General features: G+C 47.1%; 1 protein-coding gene across 3 annotated transcripts in view; it reads right to left on the bottom strand.

Moving 5' to 3' along the window:
- The window catches only part of LOC106145767 (syntaxin-binding protein 4), a 42520-nt gene that overhangs the window by 16275 nt on the left and 13172 nt on the right, over positions 1–13073 (bottom strand). For all 3 annotated transcript variants that reach the window (XM_065030976.1, XM_021291963.2, XM_065030977.1), the window contains exons 3-7: positions 12231–12326; positions 11354–11423; positions 10232–10306; positions 3230–3315; positions 2349–2469 (exon numbers count right to left, since the gene is read on the bottom strand). In XM_065030976.1, the coding sequence (XP_064887048.1) occupies positions 2349–2469; positions 3230–3315; positions 10232–10306; positions 11354–11423; positions 12231–12326 (448 nt within the window). The remainder of the gene's footprint in view (positions 1–2348; positions 2470–3229; positions 3316–10231; positions 10307–11353; positions 11424–12230; positions 12327–13073) is intronic.

The following is a 13073-nucleotide window of genomic DNA, read 5'->3' as shown; positions in this document are numbered from 1 at the left end:
TTTGCACTTAGAAAATAAAGAGACAATAAACTAAAGGTTTAACAAGAATATATTTCGCACTCTTGGTTTTTATAGCCAAAAGTATGCGAAGGATCGATGTGGTTATTGGTCAACTTTTAAGCAGCCCTTAGCAAATGTCAAAGTGAAGCTCAGGATACACAGCTGTCTATGTCTTAACTGAGGTTTGGACTCAAAATCTTACAAGATGCCCTAAGAAATGAGCCCTTAAGTGCCTTTATAGCAATACCCACTACACTGTGATTTACTTCTGTGGCAGTGGTACAGATGACTTGCCTAGTCAAGGATGTTCGAATAAGGTTGGACCCTACCCTCAAAAAGCTGCCTGCTAGACAGGGCTCAACAGGCCACCAAGACCAGGCCACCACAGGCGGCTTCGTTTGGAGGGGAGATTCAGCAGTTACAGTAAGTGTTTGTGGGAGCAGAGATTTCACTGAGCTCCCACAGGATGGTGGGCAGCACTGCGACAGGGAGGTTTTGGGGAAGGATTCAGTGGGATCTAAGGGTCAGCAAGCCTTTTCCTCCTAATGGGCTGGCTTTTCTCTGTTTCACTTTATTTCCATAGCAGCCATTCACCAAATGATCTTCAGTTTCTGGCCCTCCTTGTGTTATCAGATAACTGAAGACGCAATGACAGCTGTGCATCCCATGCCTCACAGTGGCACCAGTGCGTAACCACCCTGTGCTCCCCAGCAATGCTATCCCCTGTGGTCAGACACCCCAGTGACAGAGCAGTGAGCTGCCAGTACCCCCAGACTGGCAGTGGGGCACTGCAAGAGCCAGCTGGCTTTGCCAGGGAAAAGGACTGCATTCATGCAGCCATGTGTCTTAGTCTTATGAAAAGACATTGTTCTAAGAAATATTTTAGGAAAAAGATGTCATGAAACATGGCATTAAAACTCGCTGTTCACATCAAAATATCAGAAACTGGGGTAAGACTGAATCATATCAGATTCCTGTTGCTCAGTGGGGTGGCAGTACCTCAGGCGAGACCATGACGAGAGGCCACAGCCTGGGCACAACCTGCAGTGAGCAGAAGGGATGGCAGCCACGTGCATGAAAAGACTGGTAGCCCAAATTACATCTCTGCAGTTGACCACCAACACTCAGCTGCAGTCAGTGGTCCGTGGTTTCAAATGGCTCATGCTGCTCCCAGGAGAAGACCACTGGGGTCTGGCAGCAGCATGGACATAAGCAGAACATGGCACAGCATGGCAGTGCTGGGCAAGGAGGCCACCAAACCAGGTCCCTTCTGGCCTGAATTGCAGCCTGGAGTGGGTTAACAGCAGAGCAAGGGTGTCTGTCTGTCCTAACCAGCTGACAAGTAAGAGGAGCTGGCCTCTTCTCTGTAAGGGTCTCTCATTCCATGCAAGCAGCTTAAACCTCTGATGCCAAATATTTGTCCTCTGCAAATCCCTAATAAAGAGCTGGTATTTAGCAAGAGGATTTACTGGTTCTGCAGTAAGGGCTGATTCTCTTTAACAGCGACTTGGCTTGTTTACACTGGCAAGGAAAAGGAAGCTGCAAGCCGTGGGGACAAATGGTCCCAATTCCACAACTGTTAACACACTTTGAGCTGTCCCTCTTGAGACGGGCAACCCCAAGCACCCTGGAGAGGAAACTCCACAGAAAAACAAGCTCTGCCTGTCCAAACCTCTGGCACTGTGAAATATGAAAGGGACAGACAACCACATGAAAACACATGCTCCAGGAGATCCTCTGGAGACAAAAGGATGCGGTGTCTGTAGGTAACCACTGTTGACAGCAAAGCAAAGGGCGTCAGAAGTGTTTGCATCGAGAGGTCAATGCTTGTGCTCTTCTTGCACGATGTCAACGTGCCAGAAGCAGGGCAGCAGAAAACATACTCCTGAAATACCTTCCAAAAACACCACTGGCCTCACAGAAACACTCTGCTCATGACGTGGTTTACAAAGGTGGTTTGCAGGGTCCTCTCAGCTGGCTGGAGGCCATAGTTTCTCCCCAGGTTTCAGAGGGGAGGAGGAAGAGTTGCATGGTAACCATATTGCATATTAACCATGTTGTAAATGTATTGACTGCCTCAACGGGGAAACTATTCAGCTCTTGAGCACGTGCTTCCCAGGAGCAGTCAAGCTGTCACCACAACAAGGACTTCTAGAAGACACCATGGTCTCTTAGCCCTTGTGGTGATACAACAGTATAGAAGAGATGAGGATGAACAAAGCTGTTCTTCAAACACTGGAAGTATTTACTGGCTCTACCACTAAGACAGTGCTTGACATTCAGCGATATCTTCATGACTGACCAAGGGACAGGCTTTGTGGGGCCAACCCTGTGCAACCTGTACGTACTGTGTGTGTGGAGGATGTGCTGGGTTCCCGATGAAGGGGCTGTGGGAATTGGCAGGGCTCAGCAGCAACGGGCTCTGGGAGCGTGAGGAAGAGCCTGAGGATGTACTTTCCAGGTATCGACCTGAACAGCAAAGTCAGAGTCAGTCCAGGGAACACAAATACTCCAGCGTCACCCTCCTCTCCTGGTCTGTCACTGAGAGCTGACACTGTTTTCTCAGCTTTTTGGGGAAAAAACACATAGAAGTTAAAGACATGGAGAGGAACGTTCAGCCTTCTCAGCACAGTTCCAGCATGGGACTGTCACCCCTCTGCCAGCGCGACATTCCTCTGCCATAAAGGAAGAGTTGGCAGCCTTCTGGAGGGATACTAAGCCAGAGGGACACCTTCTTTCCCCATGCACACATGATTTGATGTGCTGGCGCTTGGCTTAGGTTAACCTTGTTGCACTTCTCAAAACATTTCCCATTTTCAAATGAAAAATAATGACCATTGAATGAACAGTTGCTTAAATGCTTTGAAATCCATAGTAGAAAGCTGCACCTACAGAGAAAGGTATTGCTGGGGTTATCTTTTCAGCACATCACTTAATCCAAGTCGGGGCATCTGGGAAACTGTTACAACCCCAACTCAGTTCTCCCTTGTCTCACTTTGTGCTCGCTCTGTGCAGGCAGGAATGGCTCTGTCTGCGCTTGGCACCCAAGGATACACTAAGTGCTTGCAATAAGGAGGAGTAGGACTTGTTCACCTTCAAACCTCCACTCAAACACCTGCACAAATCAAATCAAAACTCCTCCAAAGTAACACTGGGATAGAGAAAACTTTCTTAGCAGAGAGAGAGAGGGGTTTTTGGTTGCCCCTCGAAGACATGCTGAGCTACTCACCACCACCGTGCAGGATCGGTGAACTCCGTGCTGAGCCCGTGTTGCTCTGGGAGCCAAACTTCTCCAGCAGCTCAGAGAACTCCTTCCTGAAAAGCAAAACACTGTATAGTCAGCTGCTGCTCAAAACTATTTCCCACCTGACTATATGACAACAGTACCTCTGATGGCAGGGGCTTACTACCAAGGTGGAGCAGACAGAGCTTTCTCTTGCATAAGGATATACCCCATTGTTTCAAGAGGCTGTGCAAGGCTTAAAGTCAATAGTCAATCTCATGTCAGTACAGCTTTCCTGTGATGGGCTGGAGCTTCAGTGTGCTTCTTCCCTGCCCTGGAAAGCGTTCAGGGTGACAGTGGGAAAGAGAGGCTGGGAAGGGACATTTGGACAAGCACTAATGATGGGCTGCCTGTCCAGAGAGAGGGCAGATGAATGCAGGAGTCCTGCCTTGCCCCCCGGCTTGCGTGCCACCACATGGACCATCCCAGGAATCAGCTGGAATAATTTAAACCCCATCTATAAGGCTTAGAAGTTTTGCTAACACACCTCATAAATTAAACAGACTGTCAGAAGGAGCCGTAACTATGCACACATAAAACAAAAATGCTTCACTATTTGTGAATCTTTCCAGAACAGTTAAATGTAGATTATTCTCTGTGGTATTTGGGGTTTGCTTGTTTTAGATTGGTTTGTTTTTTTCCTAGACAGAAAGCAGTTCCTGCTAGTTCTTGCTGGGACAAAGATGGGAGATGGTTTTTGGAGCACATGCAAAAGCAGCATCCCACTCTGAATCTCTTCATGTTGATATCCTCTGTGAACATTGCAGGATAAACTCTTGGAGCGTAAGACCTTAACAAAGACTTGTATACAAAAACCATGCTGGGGCAGCACAGGCTTCTGTGCTTTTCCCAGTAGTTCATGGCTGAAGATGCTGAACCAGCAGGAGCATGCTAAACTTACAGATATCAAGATCAGGACGGCTTGTCAGTGAATTCAAGAGCAGGGAGGAATGGCAGCCCACAAACATTTAGCATGATCCCTCTGTCTTGAGGCAACCCTCCCTGCTTCTTATATTACCTCTCTGCAGAGCAGTCTCCTCCACAACATCCCCTGGAAAGCTGGCTCAGTGCCTCAGTGCCTTCATTAGTGCTTTCCTTCCAGGTTGAGTCTGACCACCATATATCTACCAAGTATGTTGAGTCCTCAGTGAGCTGTAACTACCTGTACACAACAGGTGAACGGCTTTGTGACCTTCCTTTTGCCAACTGTAACATGTTGGGTTTTTAAACCCCATTCAGAACCACCATTAACCATATATACCAGCTGCTGCATCATTTCTGGAATCCTCCTTTGAGCTGCCTTGAGCCTCTCGCATCCTTTTGGATGATAGACAGAGGAGGGGATGCCGTATTCCAGCATCATCCTCCTGTGCCCATCCCTGCCACACTGGCTCTTTGCTCCCAAGAGCAAGTGCCCTTCTGTGCCTGTGTCATCTTCTTCCTTCATAACCCAACGCTACCTGATCAGTCCAACTTTTTGGCAGAGAGAAGAGCCTCAAGGATGACTAATTTCTTGAAGGTGTCATTAAATAAGCAGCCAGGCAAAGGGAAGAGACCCTGAAAGTACTGTTTCTGTGGCCACGGTAACATCATTAGATGTGCGCTTTGAAGGCATGAGGGAATCCCCATGGGAAGGTGCCTTCTTGATGCTATAGCTACAGGAAAAGCCTGTTTATGAGTGGTGAGCTCTCACGCTTGACAGACAGACAAGCTCAAGACATAAACCTGTAGGAAACCAGCCACAGCAGTTTCCTCAGTGATGAGACTGCTCTTACACACAAGCAGACATTGTGTCATATGCATACTTTACCGGGACAGATGTTATATATTATTGGCTAGATTAGAGTCAACAATATTAAATGACAAATGAATCATCAGCTGTTTAGGTTCCTGCTTGAAATACTCTCAGTACTTTATGTCTTACCATTAACAAGAAGCTCATTAACAAACTTCAAAGACCAGTACCTGCCTTATCTAATATTGCCATCAAAAGTATAGCTTATTCATTCCATTTAATGTTAATTTTAATTCTAAGTGTCACACAGTACTTACTGGAATGCCTTGGTGAACCCCAATACTTTGCATCAACGCTATCGTCTTTATCAACTAAACCCATGACCTTAAAAATAATACAACTACTTTGTTCAGAAAGCTCGCCTTCCACAAAACTCTTTTAACAGGCAGTTTCACAGTGTTAGACACGGAAATGTATGTTAAAGCACTGAGAAAATGGAAGGAAAGCTTAGACCCTACAGCAGCAGGACAGCAGTTTGCTATTCTGTCGTTCCCTGGGTTAAACCTTGGATGGATCTTACCTTAGCAGAATTTTTCTAACTTTCTATTAGAGTCTCTGTATTTCTACAGGTGATTCACACTCTCATTCCTCTATTAACTCATGCATTGATGGCCTTATCCCTCCATGACATATTGCAACGACAGGTCTAACATGCTGGAAGCTAATGTATTATTTCCAGTGGTTACCCAGCCATCAGGAGCTGGGTTTTTGTTTTGGGCTGGGTTTTTCTGTGGTCATCTATTGTTACGTTTTCTTCAGATAATAAGTCATCAGAGCACAGAACAGGTTATGAACTTAAAACAATGGCTAAAGAACTCTTAGTCAATGCAAATGCAACTAGTCTGGCAGCTCTTATGTTCTTTAAACCCTGCTAAACAATGCAAATCCAATCACTGATCCATGCTGTCAAACTCTGTTATAAGCAAGAGTGGGTATGACTTGGACATTCTTTGTTGTTGTTTATTTCATGTCCTTAAGTTCATCCACAAAGGAGTATTTATCATTATTTGCTCAGGAGCCCAAACAATGAGCTCCAAGCCCAGGGTTGCCTTGCTGTAGGGATGGTGTGACTAAATGCTACATCATGGGCAACTGTCCCAGCTTTTGCTTTGTTGGTCAATACTGCAAACCCCAGTTGCACCAAGGACATAAAGACATGACTAACTTGAAGCACATGCTTATTCCAGCAGCAAGGAATACACTTTCTGGTGTCAATCTCCCAATAATTAATTTTATGCTCAGTGTTGTATTTGAAGGAATTTGCAGGCGGGCAGACAATGCCCAAACATTACCAATTAATGAACAAGTATGCTGAAAGAATACCAACACACCTTGCTTTGTGCTTTGAGACACTAAGAGACTTCAGAAGATGTCTTTAATATTTAAAATTTGATTCTTAGTAAAACGCTTGAGTTGTCACACGTCTGCAACACTAAAATGCCCAGCTTTATTTTAAAAAAAATAGTGGGTTGCATTAGGTGGAAAGTTCATTTTAACAATCCATTCTCCAGCTCTTTTTAATTAAGATACAGACATTTGAGGTCTGGAGGATGCCTGTAACAGGGCTCAGACCCGCACAGCCTTCAGCCAGCCCCCCGGTGCGGAGGGGGATAATGGGGTTTGCCAGCAGCAGCCAGCTGTAGGCTGACTTTGCTGCAGATTAAGCAGCGGGGGACCAATCTTCATGCAGAATATTGTTGTTTTATCTCATAATACCTTTTTGTCCTGCCCTTTTGTTCTTGGGAGAACAAAGGGTGAGTCCTACATCAAAGGTTACGAGAGAGCACAGCGTCTGGAAACCTCAGCTCCGCACCACAGCTGGGGCACCACAGAACAAGGAGCCTGTGACACCAGATAAATTAATAGCTTGTCTCAAAAAAAACCCAGAGCCTGCAGGTCAATGGGAACCGTGAACCCAAAGCCCTGCAAAAGCATCACAAAAGCAGATTTTCTCGCGCCCAGCTTGCAGCAGCTGTGGCGTTTCCACCAGCTGTGCTGGGCAGCACATCGCGCCACTGCTGGGCTTTGCTTCTCCATAAATGCCTCCGAAGTGGTGATGTGCACAAGTGCATCTCTGCTTCTGTGGAAAAGTGTACGTGCTCTTCCCCAATGACCCTGGGACACCCCAGGCTGGCAAGAGACAACCTCAGCGCGGTGTTCCAGTTCAGCACCAAGTGCTCAAACAAACCAGTGGGCTGAGCCGCCACTGTCACGCAGGGCTCGCAGGAAAAAATGGATTAATTACCTTGCATTTGCACCAGGCTGAGCATGGACTCCAAGCAATAGCCTCTCTGTTGATTCCTGGATATTGGTTGACATTGATTATGCAGTTGCAGAAAGCAGAATGCTTTCCTGACTGCTTCTTGTGCAAGCCCTATTAATAAATAACCTGTTTTCACCAAGATGACTGTGCATATCATGCAGAGACGCAATGTATTTAGCATTTTATCAAGTAAGTACTAGGAGGTGCAGGGCAGACCAGCTTTCTCACAGTGATAAACCTGAAAGACCAGGATGATATCTGTGCAACGCATAGAAATGAGGAACTATTGTAACTTTCAGGTTGAGAATGAATAAACAATAATTATGTCTATGCAATAAAATTATCCTCATTAGGTAAAGATGAGGACAGACAAAAATCAGATCCAACCTTCATCCAAACCCAGTGTGTCCAGCTCTAAATCTGAATTTTCTGCTTTAAGCCCTAGCATTACTGCTGCTCTCTGCAGCATGTCTGATGCGACAGGCTGAAAACATGCATCTTATATATGCCAGGACTGAGTTCCATTAAGAGCACAAGTAATTTGGGCCTATAATTAACTCCAGGGAAAAATAATAGCATTTATGAGTCAAATTCACCCAATGGCAACCACAACAAAATGCTACTCAGCTGAGTCATTGGGAAAATTGGCAGGTGGGTTGGATCATCTTCCAAACCCAGAGCCATGGTGTTTCCTCCTCTAGCGTGCCTTATGCACTCAGGGTTTATGAAGGTGACCTGCATGCGAGAATCTGTAAATACACTGCATTACACTCCTCCCCGTGTCTTCCTTCATCTTTTGTGTCTTGTGAGCCACTTTGCTGGGCAGTGGCAAGGCTGCCCTCAGCTCATGGGAATTCACGGTGCAGCATCTCCTTGGGTATCACCTCCAGAGCTGACAGTCTCTGGGGAGTCAGAGAGCCCATTTCAAGCCAGACAGAGGGCTGTGTCTGCTCGCCCACGCTCAAGGAGAAACTTAAAAGATAACAGGGCATAAATAAAATAAAGACAAAACTAAAGGGGAAAAAAAATGTAGAAAGCAGAAAAATCCTTCCCCCATTTCCACAGCCCTTAATCCTGGAGATATGTATTTGTGTATTAAACAGTTTGTGAGATGATTATGTAAGTGAAATCTCTGCAAATCTTTAAAAAAAAAAAAGATAAACTGATTACTTCCCCACTCTCCCACCAGCTAACCTTTTGCAGATTTACCAGATAACCAATAGCAAATGGAGACCAAATAAATTACTTAAAGTTTCACTGTGCTCCCAGAGTCTTCTGCAGTTGGTTTTCAAGCAGCCCCTTTACAGGGCAATTTGGGACTGTGGACAGATGTGCGAAGGAGCTGGAGCTGCCAACAAAGCCATGCATGCGTATGTTTTAAGAAACATCTGCTGCAATTTAAGATATTAGGAGCTGCCTGAACAGACTGGCATGGGCAAAGGCAGAAGACCTGCTCTGGGGGCTCTGGCTGAGAAATTAAGTGTTTTCCTGGGCAAGTCCTGCTGCTGATGGGTACAGGGAACTGCTCAGTGTGGGAACCTGTCCCTCCTGCTGGACACCAGCCCCAGTAACAGCCACCCAGAGAGGGAATATCACAAGACACCCATTGCCACTTTTCCCGCTAAGGCAGGAACAGGGGACCACTGTGGCACAGAAGTACATCCTGCACATCCTTACTCAGACTCAGAGTAAAAGAAGGTCAAACTCCCAAGTCGAGCTCTGGTGACCTCTTTGCTTCACCCAGTGCTTTCTCAGCACCTGCTGAAGGACTTGCAGTTAATAAAATAATTTGATATATTATTTTTCACCGGAAGACTGTAGGTAAAAAGCAGTCTGTCATTAACAGCAAATAATTCCTCCACCAGTATATTACTACGTCAAAATTAGTCTCAACCCTGTCATTACAGCACTCTCACTATTCTGCGAAGGCAGTAACACTCCACAGCTGCTGACGGATAAGGCATGAAACCACCATCTCCTATGCTAACGGGATGCGGGTACATCGAGCAGATAACTGTGATCTTCAGCCACCCATACGCAGTGCAAAGCCTCGGCCCCACCAGCCTGCCTGCCCACAACAATGTTCTGCCTAAACCCACTTCATTTTGGTGGTTCCTGGTGCACCTCAAGTTTCCAGACCTGTTTTTCTGTTCAAGGGATAGATGCTCGTGCACATTGTACCAGATCTCCTGGGGAATGCAAGAAAAGACCTCACTGATCCCATCCCTTGGTTTCCACAACCCTACACTCTCTCATGACACCATCATTGTCCCACACAACTTAAATCCAGCCAAGACAAAACCAAACGCTTTTGTTCTACTTGTGAGTCCTCCAAGCATCTCTAGAGAGAGCAAGATTTCCCAGGGAGTGGTGAGGGGAGAAGTTTCAGGGAGAAACTGCCTGTTCTTGCTGGAAAGGAGGAATCCTCTGTGGAAGAAAGACCTTAATTCAACATGCGTAACTGGAAAGGAAAGGGAAGATTCTGCTGTCCCTATGTCTTCATCCAAAGCTCCGTGCAGGATGTGATAAACCATAAGCAGTTCAGCACTGCACAGCAGAGCTGAAGGAGCCTGTGCCACCCTGCAACTGAGGCTGGAGCTGCCCTGGTCTTCGATAGGGAAACATATGTGGAAACCTGCTCAATGCCAGGATGCCCTGCAGAGCCAACACAGGCTGGGCGGGAGCCAGGTCTGCAGCTGGGAGCCACCAGCTTTGCTTTCCTCCCCATTACAGCTCCACAGCATTCCCATCGGTGTACAGTTATCAAAAACCCTTTGCCACCTCCATCTTCACCATGGGCTTTGAGCCCAGTTAGCTCAAAAGCAGTCCATAGCTACGATGCCAATGAGTGCCCAGATCCCCCTTCCCAGCACAAGATGACACTCCTTACCTGGCGTCATCGTCGCGGGCTATGAGAAGGCGCATGTGGCTGGTGGCTGATGCTGTCCTCAGGATGTCCACAGCCCTGCAAGAAAAGAACGACAACATGTCAATGCTGACTCACAGTGGTGCTCCACCGAGCTCACCTGGCCATGTGTCAAAGCTCACGGCAAACTGGGCAGAGGCCCATGGCCTGGGCAAACCCTGCCAGCAGCCAGGTGATCTTTGTCGCCTGGATGCCTGTGGAACAGCTCCGTTCCCTGCCTTGGCAGCAGGACTGGTGGGCAGGCAAGTCACAGCCTTATTTTCCCACTTCTGCAATAAATCAGAAGTCCCTGATAACAAAGCAGACCCAGAAGGTTCACGTGGCGGTAAGCAAACACCTCCCAGTACATCTCCCCTGGGAAGTTTCCATCTCAGGGATGGCCACTTTCTCATTCATGTGTCCCCATGGGAGCCAGGACAGTGTGCTGGGGGCCAGACACAGCCTCCCTGCAGCTGCAGAGATGTCCTCGGGGACCTCCTTCATCAAACCCAGCTTCTCTGGGAGTTTGGAAGCAGGCAAAACACATCATACTGCTTTCCCAGGCATGCACCCATCCTGAGCACACTGTGCAGAAGCACACTTCTTGCCTTCAGAAGTGGAAGGCAGCAGCGGGCTGGCACCACCTTTAATTGAAAAGGGGCCTCCCCAAAACGCAGTTTCTCCTCTGGCAGTGAATTATTTTATTGCTGGGGAGCTGAGGGGCTGGATTGCAGCTCCGGAGGGAACCCCCATGCAGAGCAGTGCTGCCAGGCTTAGGCACTGGCTAATCTCCTGTGCTGGGAGCTGCGGGGCTTGCTGGGAAAGCTGCAGCAGATGGAGTGGGAGTGCCAGGAGCTGTTAGAAAAGCCCAGCATTTTGGGGGGATGTATAAATATCTCACAAATACAGTTTGTGTCCACTGGTCTGTTTCTATATAGAAACTTTTCATCTGCTAATTCCCAAATTGGCTCTTGGGAACAGCGTGGCTGTGTCACAGTGCAGACAAAGCGATGGTGCTGGTGTCCTCCGTGCAACCTGCAGCCCAAACCACTTCACAGAATTATACAAAAGCAACAGGAATGCAAGATTTCCGTTTGGATATAGTACCTCTCACTTGTAACCCCAATTAGGGAATCGCCATTGACCTCCAGGATCTGGTCTCCTGGCTGCAGGCGCCCTAGAAAAGAAAAATAATGGATAGAAACTGCAGAAAATACAGCTTGAAGGGACTGGGAGAGGTTGGGCAGTTCCTTTCTTTGCCCAGAGACAGGATGAAATATGCATAGGTTGTTCCAGAGATGCTTATCCAACCTGTTTTTCAAGACATTCACAGATGAAGTTTCTGCAGCCTCCCTGAAAAACTTGTGCCAGTGTTGCAGTACTTCCTCTGCTGTAGGAAGTTACGAAAGTAAATACCAGAAAATGCAATAAAGCTTTTACTTAATTCAGTTTGAGGTTAGGTAAAAAACCACAAGTGGCACATCCACCTGTCCTGGACTTTTTTTCTTTATTACATGGAAAAATTACGTTGTAACATTTGGGAAAAAAATAAATAAATCTTTCTGGCTTAAGTTATGAAAGGTGAACTCTGCAATGTGCTGCCTAATGTCTCCTTATTTGAAGATGCTCAGAATGAAATCAATGGCCTAGAGCAGAGCTGAATTTGCAAAAGGATCTCCCGTCATTTGGGGGCTACAGGCAGTCAGTGGCACATGGGAAAGAACAGGCAGAACAGTGAAGTTCTTTGTGAGGCAGAGATGGGTCTTGCTTTAAAAACACAAAACAATCATATCTATGCTGCAGAAATCAAGACAAGGCTGCTGTCAGATGTTACAATGATTACCCCAGTAGAAAAGTATGCCCCAACTGCTGGAAAATCTGGGAAGAAGCACCTGAAGTGTCTAATAAGGTAACATATAAAACATATACACTGGATTTTGGCTTTTCTCAGATTTTGTGGTACTCTGCGCCATGTTTAACTCACCATCTGCGTAAGCAACACCCCCTGGAAGGATCCTCTTGACATAAACTCCATATTCTTCTCCCGTGAGTTCCTTGATGCCACCGATTACCTTAATACCTGGAGGAAAAGAAGTGCCCATGGCACAACAGCAGAAGAAAAGCAGTTTCCACAGGCTGTCTCAGAGGGATGCAGCCTTGGGTACAGCTCCCAGGCACCCCAGCACCACCTGACACCCTCATTAAAAACCATCTGTGGAAAGCCCCATGTGTCCCCTGAGCCACACAAGCAGCAGGAGAAGCAAAAGGATGTGACTGCTGACACAACACGAAGGCTAAAGGCATCTGGTAGCACCTGTCTGGAGCAAAAGCTACAGAGACAAAGCTTCTGAGAAAGGCACAGGCAAGGAGCGACCACCTTCCCCAAGCCCAAGTTCGTTACTGATGGGAAAGGATCTGATTCTGCTGTGAATGCCTCAGCCTCTACTCATGTCCCTGATAATCCTTGTCATAGGAAACATTACTGGAGACAAGCATTTTCCCCAGGACACCCTCTTTGAGGTTCAATATCAGGACAAGCCCCAGGTTCACTACAGTGGTGAGAACATCCCTGCTGCAAGCCCACCTGCCTACCAGCCTCCAGCAGCATCTCCACCACAGCCTTTGAAGCCGCCAGTGATGGCAGAGCTGCAGATCAGGAGCACCCACAGTTTATCAATGTTTGGAGCCAGGAGGAGCAGCCAGGGTGCAGAGATGACCTTTGGTTCAGCTCAAACACCCCATAACAGTGCCTTGGCAAAGGGCTCTCGTGCTGCATGGCCACCTCTCCAGCCACGGGACATGTCCCTGATGGCCTGCATAAGCCGGC

This window comes from Columba livia, chromosome 15, assembly GCF_036013475.1.
Source record: "Columba livia isolate bColLiv1 breed racing homer chromosome 15, bColLiv1.pat.W.v2, whole genome shotgun sequence".
NCBI lineage: Eukaryota > Metazoa > Chordata > Aves > Columbiformes > Columbidae > Columba > Columba livia.
Note: the sequence above shows the minus strand (reverse complement) of the source record. Positions and strands in the feature narration are given on the sequence as shown.